The sequence below is a fragment of the Falco cherrug genome, chromosome 3, assembly GCF_023634085.1.
Source record: "Falco cherrug isolate bFalChe1 chromosome 3, bFalChe1.pri, whole genome shotgun sequence".
In the NCBI taxonomy this organism is placed as follows: Eukaryota; Metazoa; Chordata; class Aves; order Falconiformes; family Falconidae; genus Falco; species Falco cherrug.
The window spans coordinates 107,053,819-107,081,638 of record NC_073699.1 but is presented as its reverse complement, the minus strand read 5'-3'; the positions used below and the strand labels follow the sequence as shown (position 1 = coordinate 107,081,638).

The following is a 27,820-nucleotide window of genomic DNA, read 5'->3' as shown; positions in this document are numbered from 1 at the left end:
TCTGCAAGAGATAACAGCTTCACGGATCTGAAAGTATTTCCATACACATAACTAGGTGTGCTGGGTATCTTCCATGAGGCTTCCATTAAGGGGCGAGACAATGATTTTCATCGATTGTTCTCACTCCACTCAGAACACACACATTTATTCCTGTCAATGTTGTATGATTCCTGATTTCCTTAGCTCCTTGCCCATCGCAAGCCTCAGCCAGACTTCAGCCCACACCACCAGAGATACTCTCCTCTTTCTGTCTGCTCCTGTACTGTGTCACTGGTTTCCACTAAGCTCCTCGCTCTCTACTGCCATGCCCAATCCATTTCCAGTTTTGGCACGTTTCCACTTTATCTTCCCGAGGGTCCTCAGGAGATGGAGAGGTGGGACGGGCAACAGCATTCAGCCAGGCTATTTCTTTACAAAGGTTACCCCCGCACTCTACAGACCTGCTCCCACTGAAGTCAGAGGCAACAGTCTGGCGAGCCTCAGCGAGAGTAACCTTAGACTCTCAACTTCTGCCATAAAACCTTACGGACTATAAACATCTCTCCATAGTGGAGAGAATTCTTTCTTGACACATTATATAATGGATGCAATATAAAAATATACTGCACTTGGCAGGCTTTCCAAGGCTTCCCTTCGGGAGCTCAACAAATGGGCTGGTGTTTGATGATTTTTTTTTCCCACTCTATGGCCAAAACTGCATTTCATGGAAAGACAGCAAGATGGCTCTCCTGGGAAAGAACCTGTATTCCTCTTACGGAGGAGCTTGAAGAGACTTCCTTCACAGTTTCCACATCTTTGAAGTGACCTCAGCTCCATGAGATCACGGATGTGTTTGCCAAGGCTGAGTGTATGAAGGTGTGAATGTCAGCGGCACTTTTGTCCTGTTATTAATTGCTTCTTGCAGAGAAGTCCGTGCCAGGGTGATGCTCTGCATTCACCAGGTAGCTGGTGATCTTTAGCCACATGTCCCCACGGCACATCACCCCTGAACAGAGCCCAGTTACGCCTCCTGCTCTTGCAGCAAAGCGGCCAGGCTGGACCAGGCTTCCAGCTCCGCACCTGATGAGATGAGGCAGCAAAAGCACGGAGCTTTGTTCTCCCGGGTTACATCGTCCTGATCCAAAGCCAATGCAATCCACAGAGAATCAAGGAAACATTATCAAAATGGAGTTGGAGGGTTCAAAAGAAATGCTGTTGCAACAGGCTAAGCTGCAAAGAGTTCAGATAGGGACTGAAGATGAGTGAATTGGTCTGAGCGCCAGGCGCACGTGCACTGGGAGGCAGGAGATCTGGGCTCCAGATACATCCCAGACTCACTGCCTTGCCTTCCCACCGCCAAGTCACGTAACCTGCCATTCTGATTTCTCCACCTAAAACATCAAAAGACATACCTACTTCACGAGCCCTCCTAGCTGTGATGCTTAACACATCTGAGTTTGTTAGTGGTTTTATTAGCTGCTCCGTGCATGGTGCAGGAGGCTGCTCATCAGTGGACCTCACTCTCCTGGAACCTGAAATCGGCATCAACACTTGCTTCTCCCAGACATTTGCAGTTAAGCAGGGGACTAACCAGGATAAAGAAATCAAAGTTCTCTTCTTCTCTCATTTAAAAAAGGAACAAAGCATTGACTTTAACATAATTATTCCTGATCTATAAAATGGCAATTCCATTGTAATGTAGACAGCAGTGAAATACAGCTGCCTTTGTTTACAGCAGTGTTGCAGGAGTGTAGTCAAGTGGTTTTCAAGAAAAATATTTCCTGTGAACTAGGTGCACTTGCAATTTAGCAAAGCTCTCAGTGTCATTACAAACATACCATGCCCAAAGTCACCAGAGCATTCAAAAGAGAAGAATCTGAACAGATGCCTGTAAAATCCCGAGGTTTTGTTCTAACTTCTTGGTTATTGGATTTGGTCTTTCCCCAGGAGGAGGAGGATATAGTCTGGTATAACAGCCATAAATCTGTTCCTATCCCTAAACAATGCAAACAACATAAACCTCCTGATTTTTGCTTTCAAACAAACCAGAACCAGCAGCTCTCACACAGCGTCATCCTAAAAATGTGTTTGCTAGCTACCTTTAAGATGTTATTGTACACAAATATAAATAATATAAATTAAATCATAAACAGAATGCAGAGACATCCAAGAAGAGCTTACCTGCTGCATATCCCTTCTTCAACCAATTAACTAATGCTTCTGGGCTAGCCCCAAATGGTCCAAAATTGGTGATTTGACAGCTCCTCTGAACAGCTGACCGTAATAACCGATACAGTCTCCCAGGGTCCTGACATGCAGCTCCTCCAGCTGCTGACCTTGCCAGACAGGACCACCTAAGCAGCTGACAGAAGACAATGTCAATTACAGTGAGATTTCCAAATATGACTTATGGCCTTTTTTAAAGCCAAAAGCTTTGATGAAAGTGATTGAGTGGACACTGATGATGACCTGGCAAAGACTGTGCAGCTGGAGAGGTAAGACTTGACAATGTATTTTCAGGAGCAAGCACGTCAGAGGAGAAGGCTCTGCTACCAAAGTAAGAAATGAGAGGAAGAATCAGTTTGACATTCAGCTATTTCACCAGTCAGGCTTAAACTTACCCATCTGAATTCTTATTCAGATAAGTAAGAAGATATTATCCTTAGCTACAGGATCCACTCTCTTTGTTCAAACGGAATTCTAAACCAAGCATCTTTCAAAGCTCTGAAGCATTGACTATCAGCTGCTCCTTCCAGCAAACTTCCTTTTTTTGGCTGGAACAGCCTCAGAAGTGCCGAAATACCATAAAGATTATGATCACAGGCAGCAGGGTTATAACCTGAATGTTCAGCTACAAGAGTCCTTCTTCGTCCAGTCTGTCCTGGCACTTTGCAGAATTTTGATTGTATGCAACACTAACGTAAAGAGCACCTCTTTTCTGAGGCTTGCTCACTCAGCTACCAGCGCACAAAGGGCAGTACATGTCTTACTCTGAAGAACTGGAAAGTCCCTGGGGAAAAAATAATCTTCTTCTAGTCTCTTTGTCTCTGTATAATTAAGCTCAACACAGCAAAGCACCCAAGGGGAGGAAGCTTTTTGTACGGTTCTCAAGAGCTGCAGTAACATTTATAGTACAGGATGGTCTATGTAAAACTATTGATCACTGATCTCATTATTTATATTTCACTACAAAAGCCCTTCATGTTCCCAGATGCATAATAGGTGTCAAGAGTAAGAACCTTGAAAAATAAATTGGAAAAAAGTTACAATAGCAAATGGCTTGTTTATGCCATAATTGGTATTAGGCAATTAATGGCGGGATGAAACATCACATTGCTTCTGAAAACAAAAAGCAATACTGTTTAAAGAACATTTAATGAGCATGTTTTATGTTGTCCTCAGCAAGTTTACTGCCAAGCCACAAAAGACATTTATACACACTTCCTTTTGTCTCTAATGAAAGGGTCATTGCTACTTGCTTCTTGTTAAATTCACAAGTTTTTTTTTTAAAAAAAAGCACAAATGTAATGTTCTAAACTTGAAATCCACCTTCCTGAAGGAGCAGTTGTTTAAGTTCAAAGATGTTTGCTCAACAGGGACAGCCACAGCACTGGGCAGGCGGTCAGAATTAGAGGCAAAGCAAACACCTCCATGCAGAAAGACGGCATTCAGTGACCGCCTGCCACAGAGATCTATTGTATAGCTCTGATACCCAGATACTCCAAATATTTGACATTCCAAAATCTTCACTATTAATGAGGTGAGATCCTGAGCAACTGGGGAAAAAGAAGGCGGAAATAATGTATTTCTTTGCTAGGAGCGAGCATTTTGCTGTGCAATTCAGGGCAGTTTCCCAGACCACAATGGAGGGGGATAATGCCTAAATCATTTTAAACCAGAAAAATTACCTGATCTGCTATTTCCCAAAAATAATTTGCTACATCTGTTTCTGCTATGCATTTCAAATATGACTGCTCTCTGCTGTTACATTAAAAAAGGTCAAAGCCAATACGCTGCACAAGAAAGGTGCTGCATTTCCAGCTACGGAAAGTTTCAGTACTGCAGAATGGAAAATGGTGGGGCAAACATCTCCAAGCACTTTTAAGAGACCAGAGTCCTTTTTTCCCTTATCTCCTGCAACTTGGCCATGGAAGCACCATGCAGCTATCCAGACAGCTTCCAGCAGCGCCTGCACAGCGCTGAGCTCTCACCTTCCTCCTCCTGAGCCAGACACAGCCCTAAAGGAAGTTCCAAGGAGAAAGGTGTTAACAGTAGCACCAGTGTTCGGGAAGGGAAGTTAGCGGCATTGTTTTCCTAACAATGAAGCTTTTTTCTAGGTTTGGGGAAAAAAGAAAAAAAAAGAAAAATTACCTAACAAACCATTTCAAGAAAATAATTTTCTTGATTTTCTGCCTGGGCTATACATGCAGGAAGGAATGGACTTCAAAAGACTTAGAAAATGGTATATTCACAGAATAAATAAGCCTACTACGGAGATGTATCAACCAACACATATGAAATTTCACATAAACCTCAGATTCCTTCTGATTAAAAACCTGTGTAAAGTACAAATATTTTCATAACAGATTTCTCCCTAAATATGCCATGATGCATTCTGTATTCATACTGTCTGCACGGCTTACTGTTCTCCTTTTAACCATTTCTTCAGTTTAAAAATGTGCATTTTTAAAGAGCGTATCCTGTTACACTAGAGACCGTAAAGTGAAAAGCCATGTCTTATTCCCACATAAGTACAAAAACATCTCTGGCACTCTTTCACTTAAACCCTTGGAGTTTTCTAGGGATTCATTTTACAAGTTAAATGTAGAATATAATTTTCCAGGCAAGTTTATCAAGGCAAATCATAACTGAGCTCCTGAACAAATACAAATCAAAACACATTATTTGACTTTTGCACATGTGGTTGCCTTGGGACTGCACAAGCCCATTACGTATCAGGGAAAGAGAAGCCTGATAGCATCTGAGATATCAGTAAATTGTGGGAATTCAAGCTTCTCGTGATGAAAATGCTCAGCAGAGGAAGTGATGGACAATTTGCAGCTGGTAAAAAGAGGCATCCTCTAATGACATACATCTGGCATCCATTATCTCCGCATCTGCTGCACTGAAATCCAATATGCCTTGCAAAAAACAATGGTATGCTGAGGAAAGGCACAATATCCCCTGGATTCTCTTTAACAGCTTAAGACCCACCCGTCCCCTTTATGCGCTGCACACCGTACCGTTAAACCAGCGCAAGCAACTCAGCATCCTACCGATCGCTTGCATTTATTACACAGGACTGCATTGTTTTGGCCCTTTGATCTCTGACAATCAGATTAGGACCATGAATCAGCATAACTGACTTCCATTATCAGTGATTTGAAACAGCTCCTGGCTGAAAGAGCCAAGAGCTGGTTTGGAACTCTGGTAATGATCTATCCGGTCTTTAAGCAAGCCACTTAAATCTCTAAAGAGAAAGAACTCTATTTTAATCTGCAAACACAGGCTATCCTACTTCTTTGTTCTCACTGTTCATTTGTATTGGCATAGCTGTCCACAGCACAGTCCACCTCAAAAAGACCTCTTTCAGAAGCCTGGACCGAAAGCATCCCAGAAAGGCAGATGCACTTAAGGTGAAAAACATCAAAACCAGCTTCTGCTGCAAAACTGCTGATGGCCACTGCCTGTGTGCGAACGGAGCGGGACCGGCCTGCCCAACGAGCTATACGCGAGACAAAACCCAACTGCGATGACAGGGTCCTAAAAGCTGCAGCGTGCCAGGCTTTTCAACTAATGTTCCAGAATAAATGGAAAGTAAAACACAAATGCGTTACTTAAGAGAGCAGCTAAAGGCCAGCAGCCCTGGCGTCTAGTCCGTGAGTGTGCTAGACAGCCCGCCGTGGAGAAGGGAGCTCGTTTGGACTTTTTGGCACCCCCGTGCAGAGCTGCCTGCTGGTCTGGTGTTGAGTGGAGGATTTCCAGATTCAACTGTGGTTTTATTTGCTTGGGGAGGCGGGAAGAAAACCAGTTAATATGCATTCACATACGGCAAACTAGAAACACCTGTTGGCCTTCAAAACAGTTTTCTGGCTGGCTTAGAGAGACTGAGGGTCTAACAGGTGTCCCTCTAGCCAACGGGAATGTAAAGAGCTTACAGAGGCCCCACAAACACTGCATCATGCAAAGGAAAACCGTCTGCACAGCTATATAGAGCACATGTGTCTGTGTGTGCAAGCTGAACCACAAGAAACTGAAGTCCCATAAAATTAAGCGTGTCTGGGAGGAAACCAACTACTCTGGGACTGGGAAATCTCACCCCAGAATAGCACAGGCTGCCTGGATCCTCCTTTCCGTCTAGAGCCGCTGCTGCCACCACCGAACGCTTGCTGTGCGCCTGCTTCCAGCAGCTAGCACTCCTGCCCTGCTCCCGGGCAGGGGGACCAGCCTCAGAGCTGGGAACCAGTGACACAGCCCTGGCACAGCGTGATCCCAACACTTCCCTGCCACGTCAGCACCAACACCATCACCACCAGCACGAGCACCGCACGCAGCTCACACCTGGCGGGCCGGGACAGCACTGACTCCGGGGGGAGCAGGGTCTGGGCTTGGCTGCCTAGGGCATGTGGGGCACTAGCCATACACAAGCACCGAAGGGTCTGCGTGCTTATATATGGCTAGAAAGATTAAGACTCCCCAGTCAGGTAAATACTCACTCCACTGCAAACCATTTCCATGTTTCCCACGAGGGAACCATTAAAATGCAATGCATATTCTTGAATACTAGCTATAGGTGGTATTAAAATACTACAAACCATTTCTGTACCATGCTATCCTACCGTTCATATACACACACATACATATGTGCTACAGGATGAATTTAGAACCCTGACATAGCTGTAACCAGCCAACTCAAGCTAAGCACATGGGAAACCTGAGGATAAAAGAGCTGCAGAGGCACAAACTCCCTGAGCTGCTGCTTTGAACCTGGTGCCGCAGTCTCTGGAGAAAGAGGAATCCTATTTGCAGAGATACCATTTTTCATCTGAATTTTACAACATACCTAGCAGTAAAAAGTGACTATAACAAACTCCTTTGCTGGCTGGTGCCACCCTTGATTTGTTTGAGGGCGTTGTCGGAGGGAGATTTTCCTCCTCCTCTGCTATCAAGCAGCTTGGTTTGGGTTAAGGCTGCACGGAATGGCAAGCTTCAGCCCAAGTGAAGAAACTGCATTGCACAACAGGAATGCACAAGCATTTGAATTTGGATCAAGTAGATACAGAAAGTGTCCTCCCTTTCTCACATACCTCTCATTAATTAAACCTCTGGAGCAGGAATCCTCCAAGCATCTTCCCGGGAAAAAAAAAAAAAAAAAAGGAAAAAAAAAAAAGTATTTGTAATGACTGGAATCTCAACATATCTTTGTTTCTTGAGGTATTACACAAATGACACTGTGTCATTTGTGTAATACAAAGGACATACACAAATGAGACCATACAGCAAAGGAGATGAAATAGACTGAAACAGAACAAGGGAAGCAAAAATTAAAGGGAAAGCTGTGGCTGAGGTGGAGATAAGAAGTTTCAGAAGCTGATTGAAAGATGTTATCACCTGCTAGAGAACACTGCTTTAAAAAGATGCTTTGGAGAAGGCAGCGCATAATGAATAACAACGTTTTCTCCAACCTTTCCAAACCCAGAAATTGAAAGCATAACATACTGACGATTTATTACAGACCATACTATGTATTTAAGCATAAACTAATCCTAAAAATTCCAGGAAGGTTTACAGCAATACTTATCTTTTTTACTTTGGCCTTCACTCCTCATTTCACTCACTAAACCCCCTGCTTTGGCTGGCACGTGTTTCCCTTGTGCCCACAGCCAGCACAGAACCCCACACTGCCAGTTTGCACAAGACCCCCGGAAAGCAATGGAAGATCACAGGTCCCGAGAGTTAAGCCACCCTGTATCATTTCTCTTCTGTAACGTAAACTGGCAAAAGGCAGAGCTGCTAGGGTCCGCAGCTGGGGACACGAGGCACGGCTCAGATGTGCCTCCAGAAACTGTTCTTCTGCACAGACTGAACCGGGCTATGGTTTATCATCATCTTCTCTCATTTCCAGAAAGCAGCCAACTGGGTGAGCCAGTGAAAGCTTGGGATGGCCCTTGGCTACCTGACCTGGGCGATGGTCGTGTCCTCTCCAGTTAACGGTCCAAGGATTCAGCATTAATTCAGTCTACTTGGCAACCACGTATCATTCTTATTAGCAATTACACAATGGGATCCCAGCAGTCCATTGTTAGACTGCAATATTTTTCATTGCTTGGAAAACAATCTGTTCTCCTACATAAATATCCCTTGACTCACCTCTGTGCTTACAGTCTGACTTTCAACATATGGTTTATGAGAAGTACATACTTAGGGTAGACTACATGGCTCTCAAAAATGTAATGCTCTTCAGACGCTTAGCTCAACTTTGCAAGTCGCTGAGGTTTCGCAAATGCAATTCCCCCTTTTTAATTGGTCACAGCTGGCTGCGAACATTCATGGAAATCCTTGCAGGGAGATTAGAGCGGGGCCTGACATTTTGCCATGGTGCTGGCACTGCAATAATTAAGGAGTTTCAATCCTCACTAAAGGGAAAGCATGCACCGCTTTGAAGATGGCATCCAGTGCTTCACATGACTTGGCCCAAGGTACCAGTCCCTCAAAACAAAGTGTAGATTTGGCCTTCTCCAGGTGGCACAACAAGCAGTTTCCTTCCAAGCTTTTCTTACCTCTGACAGATCTTAATGCAAGAAGCAGCAAAGATCTACATGAACGTTTCAAACCAGTGTAATGTCAGCGGTAGGATTCCTCTCCCGTTTATTTGCCAAAATCCAGGCAGAGGGCTACAATTCATCTAAAAGACTTGAGCCGTTTATTTTCTTTCACCCAATAGAATAATCTCTTTTAAATGATAATGGAATCCTTAATTCTTGACTTCAACCCAACGAAAGCTTGAAGAGAACATAGAAAGCCATATTTCGAATTCACTAAAGCCCTTAAGATTTTGGTCTCTTTTTCACCCACTATCATGTTCCTTTAAACAAATGTGTCAGTAACATTTTTGCCTGTGCATATGCTGCATCACTCATCGGTGAAGCTGGACAAAGCTGGACAACTTTAAGCATGAGAGCGTACATCCAAAAGGCTGTTTGCTGTACTCCAGTTAACCTTTAGAAACTCAAATCATATGAACTATGAAGTTATTCACAGAGTAATTGCCCTGCATTTACATCCAGATTTGTAAAATCGAGCTCGTGCCAGGAAGCTCGCAATGAACATGGGGCGTCTTGGTGAGGGATGCTGGAGCCCAGACTGCCTCGCAGATGGATGTCTGAGGAAACTTGTTTTGCAGGTACAACCCCAGCCGCTCCCCCAGCTTCAGAACATTTTCTCTTTTCTTCAAAACTCACTTCACAAAAGATTATTTTTTTTTTAACTGAATGAGCCCCTACATAGCCTTGGCTTGTTTCCTCTCACTAACTTTTTCAAAGAGCTCAGCGCTACCTGTTTGCCAGCTATTAAATACCTAACATTTGGCTGATGGACAAGCAGATAGCACCGGACGAAGCAGAGCTCTGCACAAGCTGCCCTTGTTCCACTGCCTCCCTGAGCCAGAAAGAGAGAAAATCTCAGCAGGCAGAGCTGCACGGCAATGCCGTGAAATCTCTGGGCTCAGGCTCTTCTCCCCTCCCCAGCAGAAGGCTAAACTTTTGAATCAGGAGGCTGTTTATAAATAAAAGTACTCGGACTTCTTGGCTGTTGGAGAAGTGCTCTGCTTAATTTAGCCCTGGTATTATTAACAGTGGATTCTCTCCAATAAACTGACAGCTGAAGAACAATTGCTGCTATTTAATCCCGTAAACGGATTTTAAATTGGCCTCGTGAACTGTAAACCCACGAAACATCGAACACAATATCTTGCTACAGTCATTCTGAAATCGGCACCAGGGTGCCTTTGGCCCAGGGAAGTCACCCAAGTCCAAGCAAGGATTATCGCACGTGCACACTCGCTGCTGGTGTCTTTCCACCTCGGAAAGAAGCATCTGGCTCCTGCATCCAAGAAGAGTCTACAAGGTGCTTTCCTTTGCTTCCAAGGATGAGAAAGACCTTTCCCATTTTGATTTCAACACCTTCAAGTGCTTGGCACTCCTGTTTCTCTTTGAAAATCCCCTCCAGCCCGAAGGCTGCAGCAAACCCCTCTCTCCCACCCCTCCGCCCAAACAGCCCCTGCCCTAACACATCACAAAGGCTTCCAACTGAACAGCTCGAAGAGATTAGCGGGAGAAATAGGGTCATTAGTCAATCAAACAACACTGAGGGCATGTCAAACGCTTGTGTAAATGAGGGCAGCGCTATAAAAGAAAGAGACAATAATGGTCTCCTGAAGCAGCAACAAAGCCATTTCAGCTGGCCTTGCAAAAGCAGACACTAATCACGGGCCCTGCTTGCTTACAGTTGACCTCTCCTTTGTGCAAAGCTAAAGAAGATTTGGGCTGGCCGATCCTTCAAAACGCAGCCGGGCTAATTAGGAAGGGTCCCGTCCCTACGGCACGGCGAAGTTCCCACACAAGAGCCCCCAAAGCCTGAGTGTTGCTGAAACGATCCACTCCACCGTGAAGTTTTCAGTAAGCAAACGTTGAAGCCAGGCAGCTGATTTACAGGACAAGATGCAAACAACAACAACCTTTATGCTCCGTGTCCCGCAGCCGGACGGTCCCTGCCACCAACACGCAACCCCCCGGCATGCAGAGGTCTTGGGCGCTGCCAGAGCCATGCGGGCAGCTGCTCCGTGGCACCCACTCGGGTACACCCAGCTCACCAAAACCGGGCCCTGAAGCATCGGGTGGTCTGAGGGTCCCTGGGAAGGCAGGGCAGGCTTGGAGCAGAGCCCAGGTTCACCAGCACCCCCTCCCTCCCACCAAAGAGCCCTGTACAGAAAGGTCATTTACATCCCAGCTCAAAGAAGGGAACTCCTAAAGAGAGTCTCAGCCCAAACCAAACCTCCAACACTCCATTTACAACCCTTTCATCTACCAGACACGGAAGATAACGAAGGAGTTCAGGACAACCCAGCTGCTTTCTCAGTTCAGAAACACTCTCTGCAGCCACTATAATACCGTTCAGCTCAAACTCTTCCTCTCGTTTGCTGCACCAGCAAAGGCCCACTTACGGCAGGTTCGCAATGCCACGCTGCAAGGGATCAAAAAGACGATAAATCTTTACACTGACAGCACTTTACAGGATCAAAAATGCAAAAGGCAACAGAAAAGGCATTGAAACCCAGGCAGGTAAACAAGATGCACTGCAAGACCTTCCTGGAAGAGCTCACTCATCCCTGCTGAGAGGTCTGCCTTCGGAGCACAATGATTTAACACAGACGGAGGGTGCTCACATGTTATCGCTTTCAGCAGTTCAGGAGACCAGGAAGGACAGCATCTCACCCCTGGAAGCCAGGCTGATTGGGTACCGCTGGTTTTCCAGCCAGAGTAAACACAGGACTGCTGTTGCTCCAGGCTGGCCAGTAAAAATATCCCATGGTGAAAGGTATGATAAGAGTCTGGCCAGGACAGAGAATGTCCTGCCTTTAAAACAAACACGTCTGTATTTCTTTCCAGAAAAGAAAAAGTGATACCATTAAGATCAGACACAGAGATTTCTGGAAGACAAATGACACCACAGAATACCGCTGTGGAGCAACTTCATTCACTCTAGGTTATTTTCACGTTGTTTTTAATCAAACAGCCTCAGCAGAAGCCCTCCGGACCACATCCAGATCTACCCCAGTCAAATGCTACACAGCTACATTTGGGGGAACAATTTCTCAAGAAGGCATCATCATCTCAAATACCAGGAGAGCCTCTTTTATAGGTGACAGATGAGGAAAAATTGATTCACTGACTAACCATTATGCGTCTTTTCCCAAAGCTGCCTTCTCAGAAGCAGCCTCCAGCCTCCCATCCCATCACTAAAATCCAGCACAAATGTTGACTGACGGGCACAGAAGTCAACCACCCAGAGTACTTTTAACAGTGAAAGACAAAATGAGAATCCAGGCAATTAGGTTTCCACCAGAAATTTGTCAAAAAAAGTATTTACTAAGAAAAACTATTTACAGTAATCAATAATAAAAGAAGATGAAGGGAAGCATGAGTTTCTTGCCAGAATCTTCCCATATGCTCAATCAGCACGTTCTCTGTGGCAAGGACCGTGGCTTTTGGAAAATACTATAAATAATGAAAAGCACCAAGAAACAGGGAAAAAAAAAAAGATTAATTTTCTTCAAGCTAGGGCTAATACAGCAATTTCATTGGTCTTTTTGAGTATTCAGGAGCAATATCTGTTTAAAAGTGGGATGGTAACAAAGATTAAAATGAAGCCTGAAAGCTAGGAAAGCTTCCTGAAGATGCTTGCAAAGCAACTTGTGTTGCAAAATGAACGCTGTCCCTGGTTTACTGTATCTATACACTTCATTCCTCTGCAGGCGATGAAAACGTGCCATCATTTGCAGAATCTACATCAATGGGTTTGGGGTTTGTTTTCAGGAGTGGGCGAGGCTTATGGAGCAGTGCCCCAAGAAAATAAACCACTCCTCTTCTCAGCGTGCTGGCATCTTTCATGGCCACCACGTGCCCTCTCCAAAAAACCTGCTGCAGATACGAACTGGTATTGATCACATTGTATTTTCTACTGCTTTACCAGGAGGCGAGGGAAAAAGTGGAAATCCTGAGCCAGCCAGCACGTCCTGCTTGGGTGTGGGCTTTCAAAGCCCCTTCTCCTTCCGTCCAGCCCTTTAAGCAACCAGAGAGTCCCATCTGGGTGGATTTGCTGATGAAGCAGGACAAGGGTGCCTTTGCAAGCTTTACAAACAACAGGCCTCGGAAACAGCAGAGCATTGTCCCAGCAGAACGGGATGTCAGGGGTTGCTATTGCCCTGAGCGCAAAACGTAGATCACTTGGGAATGAAAATAATTTGAGGTTACAAATGCAGAGGAATGCTCCCAGTTCAGCCGGGCTTTGCTGTTTCAGAAAGCAATAGAACAATTAGCACTTTATAAACTGACAGTAAGCAGCATGAAGAATGATTTATCCACTCTATTTCACATTCTTCCCTGTTGCTTGTAATTAGCTCACTCCAAAATAACGAGTTTGGGTTGGTTTCTTCCTTTAACTTCAGGTAGCAGAGCCATAATTTGCGTATCCTTGGCCATCCCTCATTTGATGTAATGCAGCCCATCCCCCCTGCTCTGCCAAGATACAGAAGGTAAGGATGTGGCCATGGGTATTCACGACTTCAGATACTTATTTAAATTTGACAGGCATACTGGAGCTGAGCAAAACAGGTAAGGAGCTTCTCTGAGCTGACACTAAACCCATGCTTTTAGTAAAGACATTCTAAAAGTTCAAAATAAAGATCAGAAATCCAGTAAGTTTCAAAAGCTCTTCCTTCCTATTATTATTATTATTATTATTGATGATTATAATAATAATTTTTAATCTGGTTTTACAGTTTGGTTCCTTGCTTCTAGGTTCCAAATAGAGGCACATCCCAAAACATCACCATAAAGGTAAAATATCCTGCGGAACAGCTCAACAGCCAATTCATTTAGAATTTAGAAGAATTAAAATAAAATCAAATTGCTTAGAAATACAAGTGAAAACCATGACACAGATAACTTGTGCTTTGTTCACTGGCAGAAAAATCCTGGAATTTTTTAAATTTTTGTTTTGTAACTCAATTTATCACTTCCAAAAGGTGCAAATGTTGTCATACTTTACATGATTTCCCAAAGTGCAACTACTGGAGGGTCACTAACATCTGATTTTTAACCACGGACTATAATTGTCCAATTTTTCTGACTAACAGCCACCTCTTAACTGATGAGACCATCCTTTTCCCCAGAAAAGGGGAAAGGCTTCTTGTACCAAGGACCTGTTAATCCGGAGGGGGGAAGCAAGCTGCAACCCACAGCTGCGGTCACAGCATCCTGCATTTGCCCCCTGTCTTTCTCTCCCCTCCTGAGCAGCCCTGGGGTGGCACGCAAAGACAGCACACCACACCGAGCACGCTGGTGACACGAGCCACTTTGTCCTCCTTTGCTGCCTTTTTTTGTCTGCAAAAAGGTTTTGCAGGGCAGTAAAATAAAATCCGATCCTCAGCCATCCCCAGGCTGACCTTTTAAGACGCAAAGCACCAACCTGGAGTCCCTTGCCCAAGGAGGTAACACCAGTGCAACTCCAGATGTATTTTCTTCCCCTCCAAAACAAGCTAGTCATTTCCCTTTTAAAAAAATATTTGGGGGTCTCAGAAACATGTGCTTTATTTTCAAAGCTGCAACCAATTATAATTGCAGGAATTGTTAAACATTTCCAAATGTGAACATGCTTTTTACCTCTCAGGTTCTGGACAGGAAAATGCCCGGTGTTTATTTTATTAATTTGTACAAAAGAAGCTATGACAAAAAAATTTCAGGGACAATTTCAGGACTGTTTATTTCCTAGAAAACCCTGTAACATGTGCAAACATGAACCTCAGCAGCGGCGCAGGATCATGCGCATCTCTGAGAATTAGCCATGCTTTAATCCTTTGGGGGGTCAAAGGATGAGAGGGAAGCAGTATTTTAAGTAACATGTTTAGACTGCAGTTAGAAAAGTGTAACTGGACGGATAAATATTTTGGACTCACGGTAGTATTGTGTCTGCAGCGTGACTATTTTAGAAATGTAAAGCAAAAAATCAAAACAACCTGAAAACTGGTTCTATACTAAGCAGCATCCTCTTCACCTTACTTAAAATGTAGAGTTTAAACCATTAGCACTAAAACAGCCATAGAGCTTCACGTGAGCAGCAATTAAAGTTGGACTGCTTGGGTCCCTGGGCATTGCTCTGTTTCCTGCACAGCAGTGGGGAGGCTCCGTGGTGCTAAACCCCAGTGCAGCAGCGAAAAGCTCAGCCCAGGGAAGCTCGCGCCCTGCTGCATCTCCGCAGGCACAGCGGTCCCCCAGCCGCTTGCATCACCGTGCTTATGACAAGTAGAAATTCATGTTGTCCCCAGACAAGCAGAAATTCACGCTGTCCCCAGACACCAGCCCATTTTTAACACGCTCACACAGGGACAGAGCACCCTGTATTTATAGCACACGGTGTTAACTCTGGGTGATGCCTTTGCAAATGCTGTGGGGAGAAGGACAACCAGCCCGGGAGAAATGGCACGCCTCGCTGTAACAGAGATGAAGGCTGGCTGGTAACAGGAGGCTCTAGCAGAGATGCAGACCTATGGCCAGAACTGTCTCAGACTCCAGGAGTGGTTTATGCCTCGTGTCAGAGGTGTCTGTGCCACCTCGCTGCTTGACAATGCCCAGGCTCTGCTGAAATCCCACCGGCTGGGCTCAGGGGCTGGCTGTAGCCACACGGAGCCTGCACTTCTACAAGTAGCTCCCGTTTAGCAGCAAGAGAGCAGCAGCCAGGCTCATGATCTCTACTCTGTGGTTCCGGGCACTTCTTTTTGATTCTTCTTACCAAGGAAATTGCTTCATTGCCTAATTGAGAACTTGTGCTACCACTGGAAAAGGGGGCAGGGGACTCCTAACCATCACACACACCCCCACTGTCCCAGTCAAGTTCCAGAAAGCCTCCGACTGTAATACACACACCTCTAGTTCCAGGTAACAATACATATTAAAGAAAGAGGAAGGAAGGAATAGCGCCTGAAGTCAACTGCATCAAGGAGGTTTGGCCAATCTAATCAGATTTGCCAATCTGCAAATCAGCTACAATCAGTTTGTATCTGACAGAAAATCTTCTTTCTTTAAAGGTACTATCTAAATGTGTAAGGGCCTTTTAAGCACTTCTAAATTGGCACTTGTAACAACAATTAAGGTTCCTTAAAACAGATGCACCATGAAAAGTGCACAAGAGCAGGCTGGTTCAGTGGCAGCGAGACCTCACACTGTCCCTGGACTGATTAACTTGCACGGTCACCTTTCCACCTTCTGCTCCAGTTACTCTGGGGTTGAGGGGCTTCAGGCTTTGCAGAACATGCTCCTCTCCCAGCCCTTCTCGGTGGGAAAAGACCGGCTCCTGCTGAGGACTATTCCAACAGCAGCTCCCCTCACCTCCATCCACCTCCTGTTTGTGAGAGAGCACGGAACCACATATCTCTGAAGGAAGAGACATACATTGATGGATGATTAAAAAAAAAAGTAGTCTTATTATTATTTAATTTGCTATTATAAATCCATATAAGCTAAAAATCGTTTGAGTAATTGTTACCGCCCTGTACCTCACAGACTTTGCAGTTAGAGGGAAGAAAGGGACGGCCGTTTCTCCCCACAGCAGCACGAGGCACACTTTCCCTTACCGTATATGCAGCATGCAGAACCATTCCAGCTTTTAGCATTTGTTTGCTATAGACTATCATGTTACCAAATCAGAACATCTGTGAATTACCAAACATAGGAAACTCAATAACCTTCAAGAGAGAATTTGTATATTGCACAAAGGTTAATTAAATAAAGCTTAGCAGCCCCAAAATAAAGCCCAGCCAAAGATATAACTGATCCAGCTAGTCAGAGAACTATTTTGCTTTCTGATGTGGCAGCCCATTGCCATGCTCCCCCAGGCTGAGCTGCACTCCACAGGCCATGACCCCAGGGTTTCTTTGTTTGACCCAACTTTAATCGCCTTCCTTCTCAGATTCCAGCAAATCCCTCTGCTGATGGCAGCCAGGAATAAAGGCTATTGTACAGTACAGAGCTATGTTTCACAGCAAGTTGTGATAAGCATTTCCTTTCCAAACATCCAAGTTCCCCAAACATTACAAACAGTGGCCAAAAAAAGTAGAGAGCAGATTATTGAACTTTTGCAGATAAAACAATGGTGAGGATAAAAAAAATATATTGGGGCATCCCTTGCTCTTTATCCTCTCCACTTCTGACTCAAAATTAAAGGAAGAATTTGAAAAGGCTCCTTACCGTACTGACAGCGAGGTCCTTGGAAACCAGAGGAGCAATGACAGAGCTGGGAAGATCCCTCCACGCAATTTCCACCATTGAAACAAACCCCATAACTGCAGACAGCTGGAAGGAGGAGGGAGAGAATAATTCCCGAGGTCACAGTCAGAAGGGTACATGCACTAATAAGTAACTGTTCACTGATTAAGTACCCATAGCCCCGTAGCAAACTTGAATAGTTATAAAAATACTGTGGAAAAGTTTTTGAAAGGTGACTTTTTTTTGGTTGACAATATATTAAACTACAGTGTCTCTCAAAAAGTAGGATAGGAAGTAAAATACCTTAGGGCAATGTCTAAGGGCTTTTCTTAAGGTGCAGCTAAATGAAAATACACAAGAAAACATCAGTAGAGCTGCAGGGTTGTTGCTTTTCCAGCCCACAAGTGGGTAAAATAGTCAGAAAATAACTTGTGCAGAATCGTATCAGACCTTGTGGCAACAAAGATGAGTTAGTTATTTTGAAATCGGAGGCATCTTTCAGGAAGAAAGCATTAGAAGCTGCTTTCCACCTCTCCTCTGAGCTTCCCTGGAGAGCTGGCTACCCAAATGTGGCGTCACCTTCTGAATGGGCGAGAGGATGAAATAGAGCTAAACTGTAAGTAAGCCTGAGCAGCCACATTTCTCTGTTCTCACCAAGTGAAGTGTAAAATGTACACAGAGACAAAGAATGCTCAATTAGGCTTCTGAAATCCACCTTTTCAAATCATCTAAATAAAACCACAAACAAGGATATGTTTTTCCAGTGAAATGTGTATTTCTCATAACCCGTGAAATGCTGCCAGTATTTTATACTTCCCACTAGAAAATGCACATCTCAGAAGGAGAAATGTTGTTAACAAGTGATGCTGTCACGTGTGCCATGCTTTGTCAAAGTGTAAGGATGCAGAACAAGTGCTTATCTTCCTTTTTAAGTCCATTTAAAGATTCAGACAATGAAATGTTCTCTCTATTCACTGATCTGGACATAGCTATGTTGCCAGCCAATTTCTCTTTTCTTTCTTTTTCCTGTACCTCCTCTTTTTCTTTCCCTTTTCACTTTCATTGAACAAACTGTAACAAAATCCAAGAACAATGGGACTGGGTAGGAACACATTTCACAAAAGCAGTGGCAAACCAGATGATAACAGAGAGCAAAAAGAGCTTAACCTGTCAACACGGTACAAGAGCTATCACAGTAGTAGCTGGTCCAGCAGTTCCCACTGGCCTACCCTGAGATCCCTGCTCAGCCCAGGCTGGATTGTGGACAGCCCTGGGCCAACAGCAGCAACGGGGACCGATATGCATCCCGGGAAGGAATGCACTGCAACTGCCAAGTGTGTCACGGTCGCCTGTGTGAGGGGCCCTCACGTCCTATTGATCCAGCCGATGGATCCAGAGAACGTCTTTATTTCAAGTAGCTGAAATTACAAAAGACAGACCTGGCAATCCAAAACCTGTTGGCTCAGAAATGCAGATTTACTAGAAAGAGCACAGAGCAGAGGCGAGCAAGCGCTGACAGAGCCAAGTGCAGCTTACACTGCGATTTACTGTGGATCGTGTGCCGGCTGAAACACGCTGCTGCCCTGCGCGGTCGCCGGCTGAAGCAGCTTGCCAACAGAATAAGTGAACCATCAACCTGCAAATGTATATTGCATCCTTAGGAAAGCTCCTCTGCTGAAGTGAAGCGGATCTTTGTCTTTGGCTTTAGTGGAAACAATAGGAGCGAAAACGAGAGCAATGTTTTCTCCTGCTAGGAGAGCCAGGGGTTGTTCCAATCTCAAGGCACTCATGGGTGTAGCGGAGCTGATGGTTTGTGTAAGGTGATCACAAGCCATTAGTGACCCCACTCCAGACCCACAGTCACAATTTACCCCAGCTAAGAGCAGTTGGCTTTGCTGATGCAGCACATGTACACACAGCGATTCTTCATGCTCAAGAAAAGCACCTTCCAGAACGATATCAGAACTGGCCTCTCCTAGAAACTTCAGCAGTCACACTTGCTTTTAAAAAACCAGATTGTGTGGGTCAGGCTAAAGACCATTTTCAAGGATTTCACTTTGTAAAGAAAAAGCCTGAGACATTTCAGACCGACTGCAGAGTCCTGCATGCTGCTGGCCACTCTCATGACATGTCTGCAGCTCCTGACGGTAAATTCACATCATGTGGGAAAACAACACAGCAACATCTCCTGCGTTAACATTACCTGGGCTCATGAGTGCAGACAGGCTGGAATGAATGAATAAATAAATAAACACACACTCCTGGAAATGCCATTTTTTTCTTCTCTTGAGCTGCAAGGCTGCCAGTTCCGCATGTCCTGACTACCTTAAGGACAAAGGTGGAGAATTAAGTACATCTCCGGCAGGTACAGCCTGGGGAACCACTGTCAGCTGCTCAAGCACGTTGAGTGAGGACCCCAAGAGACACTGGTGGCACTGGCCAGTGCAGAGAGCAGCATGTGGTTCTGGGCATGTGCTGGTGGAGAAGTCCCCAACCAGAAGGCTCTGGACCATGCTCGAGGCCAGCACTGAAATGGCACCTTTGCAGTTACCAATTGAACATACAAAACCTGTGATTAAATTGCAAACCGACGTATGATATGGGACCACGTGGAAACAATTATAACCGTGCTTACGGGACTGAGGCTTCCACACGCATGCTGTCTGTAACTTCCCGCTCCGATTCGCAAGTTGGGAGCCCCCCAGCTTCTCTTTCTATTCCAGCTAAAGCTGTAACTAATTAGTAACAGAAAAAGCAGGTCTGTGATTACACATTTCATTTTGTGTTATTATAACTGGGGAAGAAAGGCACCTCGTGCAGGCTTCAAAAATGGCTGCAAAATACTTGGCACAAAATACTCCTACCCCAAAACACCAATTGTGCACTCGGAATTAAAAGGAAACACAGATGGAAACAGTGCAGGGAAGCGTTTGCCTTTCTGGGTCACGCTGGCAGGACATTTTGTGTGCACCAGAAGATAAATCTGCAACATTACCAATCCATTCTGAAAGGTAACTCAAAACTTTAAGACATACACACCAAATCAGAGATAGGAAAAAGCATGTACGGCCTGCATGAAAGAAACCCAAATCTTGCAGGTGCCAGCTTGCACACCTGAAAAAATCCTTCCCTCCCCCCTATAGGTCTGCTTGCAGCTGCACAAATGGGAATCATGTTTTGGTGGTACTAGCGTCCCCTATAACCAAAGAGGATAACCTGGGCAGTAAAGCAGGTCCTTTTCCTCTCCCCACCCTCACCTCCAGCCTCCTCTCTGCTGAGTAATGAAGGCAATGTAGTCAGTGCAGCGCAGATTCATGTCCTCAAACCTCCTAAATGCTGAATGGTTTCACCAGCACGCACAAAACTGCCCTGACAATCTCTGCCTCCTGACGATATTTTGGAGAAAGACAAGGCAGCACTTTGTTTCGGGACTCAGTGCAAGTCAAATCACTGGCTCAGACCCTGGAGGTGGCCCACCCCTGTGCCCTACATTGTCAGGTATCTACATAACTCTTACCACAATGCAGTCAGTTACAATCCGCTGGACATGGAATTCTAATAACCATGTTACCAAGTTTCCCACTATTCCCCTCCTACCCTTGAATCCTCTGTATATCAAATATACGCCCTGGTTTTTCCTACAGAAACACAACTGACTTCCTAATTTCTCCTCTATGCTAAAATTCGATACTGTTTTGCGCGACACTTTCTGCCTAGTCTGCGGTGATTAAGAAGTTTTTGTGAAGGTTTAGGTGAACATGACATTCCACAAGTTTGCACATTTGCTGTCACAACACACACTCTGGCTAGAGAAACTACATACCTACCTTCAGGATGTTTGCTCTATCACCTCTTCCACAACAGAGCTGTCAGAGCACCCCAGGGTTAGGCATGGCTGGGGGATGCAGGAGCTGCCTCGCAGCTCACCAGCTGAGCGATAGCTTCAGCTCCTTCGAGTCTCACTCTCACTGACATCCCAACTCCCCAAACTTTGCACCTTGGATGTACCAGGTCTGAAATATCTGAGCCTCGGTGTCGGCTCTTTTAAAGACCTGATGATTTTTCAAGTCTCCCTTCCAAAAAAAAAATTACTCAGTAATACAAAGGTAGCATTGAAGTCCAAATACTCATCTACCCAAACTAATGAAATGGTGACGAAATGTTGTTTCGGAAAGCCAGTTATCTTCTCATCTAATGTTTTAATCACTTTGCATAGCCATGTATCCTCGGGGACCATGGTGATCCTTTACCAGTCCTGTGCTGGCCTGCTGGTGCAGAACACTGGAAGTAGGGAAACTCTTCCACAAGCACCCTGCCCAGCTGAGCCATGCCGTGCGATGCCTGTGACTGCAAACACTTCCCCGTGTGCGTCCTCCCCCAGGGTGAGGCAGAAGCAGCTCTGGGCAGTGAGCAACTTCCCATCTCCAGGTGTGCACCAAGATTCTCCTAGGGCTGCAGCCTTAAGTTTTCGCCAGTCCTAGTCTTGCAAGAAGTGCCGTCTTCTGTTTTGTCCCTTTCCTTCAGGCCTCAGCACCACTAGATCGATTTGACTGCATGGCTGCACGGTAAGGCAGTTTGGTTTTTTCCTGAATCCTTCGCCTTAATCACCCAAAACCCAGACTTTGGGCAGGGTCCCAGCAAAGCTCAGCCTGGCTCCACGATGCCCTGTTTGCCAGCCTTCGAAGGCAGTTCAGTGAGACCCAAAGCACAACAATGGAAAATATTAGAAGCAATTGCAGCAACACAAATCAGGGATTAGAAGATACGGGTGTTATTCTTGGCTGTGCCCCAGATTTTCTGAATGAGCTGGACAATTCCCTGCTCTGTGATTCAAGCCGGCACATACAGAGTGGAAATGATAATAAGCTACTTCCCAGCCCAGTGGGGCTGAGGGGCCTGTGGGTCTTTTCCAAGCCTTCTGCAAACTAGCTCCTAATTCAGAGCGACATAATTTAATGCAATGAAATTTGGGAAATGGGCAGCAATGCTTTGCTAGGAAACAGGAAAGAAAGGATAAATTACAGAAAGCATTGCTGCCTTCTGCTTGAAAGGTCAGACAACGTCCTTTGTGAGGATTTAGCAAGGCAGAATTCTGGGGAAGTCAGAGACAAGAGACTGGTTTAAAAGGAGGAGTGATGGAGGAGAGCAATCCTCCTGTGAGACGTATGGGCTCACTGCAGTACAACACGGCCATTCCCTGCGCGGCCAAAGACGGTCTCCCAGGGGAGCGTACGTTAGAAGTTTAACCAATACTAGGCTTGATCCCAGGCGAAAGGTTCAGAAGTTCAGTCAAAGCCTTTCAGCTGACAAAACAATGAGCCTCCAGGAGCCAAGAGGTGATGTACAAAGGAAAGCCAGCCTAACAGGGAAATTAAATTGTTAGCCGAACACATTTCCTGCAGAGCCTTCCAACCTGTATCACAAATAATGGAGCTGCTCCCGCCGAGGCCGGCTCAGCCGGCTCCTGCGTGCCTGTGCATGCTCGCCTGCGTGGCCGAGCTCCCGGGGTTATGTGCGAGCTGGGCTCGGCAGTGCCGGCGGAGCGAGCGCGGCAGCCGAGCACGGCTACTGCAGCGGGCCCTGCTGAGCGCTCTTCCCCTTCCTGGCCAATGATATGCTAAAGCTAAGCAGAGCTGGCAGGAAGAAATGTGGTTCAGTGCGGGGTAACTCGCTCTGGAGCCTTTTATAGAAGTTTCTCTTTTAATGAGGCAATTAAAATTCAGTGGTTTTCTACTTAGCCCTTAGGATGTTCGAAGGGGCTTTCATCGTGTCTCACACTCCGATACTTCCTTGCCCCTCCTTCACACTAAGCGAGCATTAATTCTCTAACTAGAGCCAGGCTCTACCTCTACCTGAGCTAAAAACCAGAACAAAGCACGATCCTAATGAGGGCTGGATAAAAACTCCAGTTAAAGATAACTCGGGATGGCGACGGAAGCTTCAGACCAGCACCTCACGCTGAGCTCCTCCCCTATCTCCGCAGAGGCAGGTGAACAGCACACTGCGCCTGGTGCAGGCTGCCAGGCAGCAGCAGCTCTCCGGACACGCAGCTGCACAATGGCCAGAGCTGGCTCAAGCTTCTCGGCCAAGCTGTGCTCACCTAGGCTGTTCCATTTCCTTCAGCTAGCTCACTGAAAACCGACTCGGGTGTTTCCATCCCACTTGGCAGCGGAGCCGGGCTCTCTCCCCAGCTGCAGTCCCAGTTACGACTTGGCCTCGCTGCCCGTCCAGCCTGAGCAAAGAGCCGTGTTTTCTGCAGGAGTGTGCAGCCCCGGCAGAGCTGGCACGGGCATCTCCTGCACAGCTCACAGGCAAACGCTGCAATCGTGACAAGGTCACCGGTACTAAATCTTCTAGCAATGGCCTTCTCTTTAGCCTCCTCCATATTTATTGCTCTCCTCAGTGCCTTTCTGCCTCATCGTGTCACTTCTGAACGTGGCAGGGGCTGGCCCAAGAGCACAGACGTGGTGTCTGCGGCTGAGCTCCAACTCCTCATGCACATCAAGAGCTAAAGACTTGGAGGGACCCAGCTTTTCAACATCTTGAGCTGAAAGTAGAGATCATGGGGATTACCAGACATGCAGGCCCCTCATCCTAATCAGCAAGGGCTTTAACTGTGTTATTGAACCCATGTGGAATTTAAGTAGCATCTCAGAGGCCACTTGAAACTGAGAAGCTTAGTCTGAAAGTCCATCTATCAGTAATCGGGCAGGGAAAGAACCTGAAGCCATGCTAAAAATGCAAAGGGTGTCTTGACTTCTGACCTTTTCCCTTCCCAAATGGGACTGGGTGGATGAATGCTCCAAGACTGAGGGCAATGGAAACGCAGTAAGATCTCACACTTCTGCTGCCAGCAGAAGAGATGGGACAAAACGCAGGCACACTCCGAGGGAACCGGGCACTCTGCCTTTACAAGGTGAGGTCTGACAGCTCCATGAGGTGCTACGAGCAAGCACAGCTGTCACGATTTCAAATGGCACAGTAGGAGTGGAACAAAGAAACCAAATATTCTTTGAGACCCGTGAGATCTCTGTGGAGCCATTACTCTTCAGACCACTTGCTTTAGCACTGTTTTACAGGGTGTTTCTATGAAATTTTCCATCTCTTTCCAAGCTACTAGCTCCCAGCAGAGCCCACGCACTCTGAGTCACCAAGTGCTGTCCTCATAGCCCCTTACTAACAATCCTCTCACCTCTATGTGCTTAGAGACACCAACCTGCACGTGAGGAAAAGGAGTACACCCTTTTTTTGCTACAGACAGCCATCAATCTAGGCAAACAATGAGTATGCTCGTCACGGTGGCTGCAGTGGGACAAGCCCTCTTCTTCCAGGCACCAGTGTGGGCTCTGAAAACCCGAACAATTTCACCACGGTGCTGGGACCACCCATTTCACGGTGCTATTTAACATTGCTGTTCAAGTAAGAAAGCAGCAGGCTTCAGCCAGCTACACACAAGTCTACAGTGGTGAAAATTTCCCCTAATATAACATCACATGGGTTGGGCTTTTTTCATTTTTGAAGGAAAAGCAATGAACAGTCCCGCATTTGGAGCAAAGAGCACCCTGCAGTGAGGAGATGCCAGCCTCCAAGAGAAAGCAAGATAAGATGTCCTTATTGGACTGATTCCACCACACAGTGTCCAACAGCTCTAATTAAACTGTCAACAGCCGTGGCCTTCCCCACCTTTGTACTCCTGGAACATGATCAATGATCTCTGAAGACAGATAGGAAGGGCCACAAATCCTGTTGACATATTTTGGCATAGCTTCATTGCGTTCAGCAGAGCTATGCCAGCGAACACAGGCTGGCTCACGATTGCTATATACAAAATAGAAAACCCTCGAACATACATAATGCCCTGGCTGTGGTTCCCTGCCTCAGCACTTCGCTAATATTTCCTGACTCATTTCCCCTGCCAGGCCTTCCTACACCCGCTTCTGGTCCACTCTTGTACTAAGGTCAAGGCCGCCAGCAGGAAAAGTCATCACACCCCTGCAAACCAAAAAGCTGGGAGCTCCTCAGGATGAGGATCTAGTTACACAGAAACCAGAAGCGTTCCCCAGGACAGTCTGCAGACTGGGACAGACGGTCCCGGCTCAGGGCACTGGCCATCCCGCAGGAGCCAGGCAGAGCTCTCCCGTTTGCCTGGGTCCAGCCAGCGGGATGCTCAGCCAGCTGCTGCTAGACCAGCACCAGCGGCAGGGGAGGTCTGGAAACAGGGAGCAAGAGTCCCGTTGCCACACTTTAGCCACCTAACCAGATGACTGGTCTTCTGCTGCTCTCAGGGTATTCAGATGAGATATATTAATACCTGTTTTTTCAGTCCCAGCAGCTTAAGGTTACAGCCCCATCCCAGTTTTAAAGTTAACAGTATTCAGCCAGGTCTGAATCCCTGAATGGAGACAAAGCCCCACGCATCAGAAACACACGTCTCCTGGTGAATGTGCAACACTGAAGACGGAACATTTATATTTTCAGCATCACAAGAGTATTTAAAAGACTTACAAGAAATCAAGCATTGAAATAAAGATGTTAAAACGTAAGCTCCAGCAAGGCACTTGGAAATCCCAACACACGCTTCCTTGTGAGCTTATGCCAGGTATGATCAGGGCAACCTCTAACTCTGGAAACAGAACCCTCTCTGCCATAAACACCAGCACACCCATGATGCTCTTACATTCTGCTTTCTCCCTCCTGCCATGCCAAAATTTCTAGTGAGGTGGTTTTAAGCCAGCCATGATCCTCCCTGAAGCAGCACATATAGCTTGTCTGAGTTGCTCACCAGCCAAAGGTCGTGATCCATCCCAAAATCCCACCGACAGCTTGGCAGCAATTTCTGCTGAATGTTTTGAGTTGGTGTCATTCTGCTTTTGCAGAGAGCGCCAGGGCTGGCTGTCCCTAGGAGCTGTTAAAAAGGAGAGAAAAACACACAAGCTGCCTATCACAGGAATATTATTTAAGATACTTTGAGTACTTGGGGTTAGCCAAATGCAGAGAGTTGGCTGACAACTGCTGGGACAGTTCAGCAGTTGCCAGAGCAGACGTGGGAGTAGATTTGCAGTTAACCAGCGCTACACCACGGCACAGGGCACATTGCTGGCCTCAATTTGCACGTTCGTGTCCTTCCTGCTAAAATACCATTTAAATGATAGTGTCATCCACATTGTCACTTTGGAATATAAAGTTCAGTGGATGGAAACAAGGAGGGGGAAAAGGACTTTGCAACCTGTTCTTCAGCTTACACTTTGCCTGCAAAACATCTACTAGCTTTCCTACTCTTGGGAATAATGCACAGAAAACACATAAACAAGACCCACTTAAAAGAGAGCAACAGGAACCACTGACATCCGAGAGACAAGAAAATAAACAGCAATGGCTTGCCTGTCACATCAGCAGTAAGTTTGACATCAATAGCAAGAGTGCCCGAAAGAGCTGGACCTCCCTCTCTGTTTTCATTCCAGACCGACTGCAGTGAGCAGCTGGGTGAAGATCATTGCCCAGCCTCTGAGTGCTGGTCCTAATGATGAGGATGATGAGTTAAGAGCATGCCCTGAGCAGCTTTATTTCCTACTCTCTGCTTCCTTCCTGGATGGAATTACTCACTTCCTTGGCCGGAAAAATCATTACAGAACACACTTTTTCTGAGTTCATCTGAGGTTATTATCTGCTTGCTGACAGCAGGTTATTAGGCACTGATGGAGTTTCCTCTTGCACAGTGGGGCTGCTCTCCTGTGTTGCAGGCTTTTGAATAGGAAGAATAAAGATTGCTTGCTAGACACACCTTTTTTTTTTCTTTTTTTCTTTTTAACCTTTGCTTCAAGCATCAAAGCACACGGAAGGTATACGCAGCCTCTTTACAGAACAAAAGATGACTAGCTGTGGGAGACATTTTCCTATATTGTAGGTCAATTACAATCAAAATTGCCTTTACAATGGAGTTGGACACAGCCAGCTTTCATTCCCTTGATGACAAGGTAGGTTGGATCCCAAATGCTTTGTTGGTTCGCCTGCCTATTACTTAAAAAGAAAGCTGCTTTTCTATGGCGAGGGTAGGAGTGCAACTCCAAAGCCTGATCCCGAAAAGATCAGAGCTCCATTATGCAACTAGGCAGAGAATTAATAATATATCACAGGGAGTGTGTGTGATTCTGCCTTGATGGTGACATTTATTTCGACACGTGCTCAGATAAACCTTTGTTTGATTCAAGAGAAGATTTTACTTTGCTCTCAACATCTCAAAAGCAAAGTTTAAAGTTAAATATTTCCCCAGCTGGATGCGGCCGTAGGATAGAGGAAGGAGCAGGGAGCTACGCAGCATCAGCCTCCCATGGCAAGCAGGGCAGCCTGGAGAGGGAGGCGGGAATATGGGGCCCATGAGGATAAAGCTGCCTCTGTCTTCTGCAGCAGTAGCGTAAAATCATTTTATATACTAATATTTGCACATCCCTAGCCTGACTTGTGCAAATCTGAATACATATTCCAGCTTCCCTGCACAGCTGGGAAGCAGATACTTCCACACCTGTTTTGCAGAGAATTACACTAGACCAAACAGAAAAGAGCAGGAAAGCTAGACACAGAATCCAAAAAAATCTCAGGGTTTGGGTCTCCACTTCAAACCTTAGAGGTGCAACCACTTCACCCATGCTGGCAGTTTGCCTTCTCCTCTGAGGCCAATGCTGCAGCATCCCTTGCTGGATCCTACCAGTCCCGAAGACAAACTCTCACTCTCTGGCTAGAGGAGGGAGCAGGCGAAGGGGAGGACTGCAGAGATCTCTAACCTCTGGCAGGGGGATCTCAAGCTC

General features: G+C 45.9%; 1 protein-coding gene across 2 annotated transcripts in view; it reads right to left on the bottom strand.

The window, feature by feature from the left end:
• Window positions 1-27,820, bottom strand: part of MEGF6 (multiple EGF like domains 6) — a 107,308-nt gene that overhangs the window by 70,551 nt on the left and 8,937 nt on the right. The window contains exons 4-5 of one of the 2 annotated variants that reach the window (XM_055704785.1): window positions 25,801-25,923; window positions 17,001-17,105 (exon numbers count right to left, since the gene is read on the bottom strand). In XM_055704785.1, the coding sequence (XP_055560760.1) occupies window positions 17,001-17,105; window positions 25,801-25,923 (228 nt within the window). The remainder of the gene's footprint in view (window positions 1-17,000; window positions 17,106-25,800; window positions 25,924-27,820) is intronic. The other variant, XM_055704786.1, reaches the window with a different exon arrangement.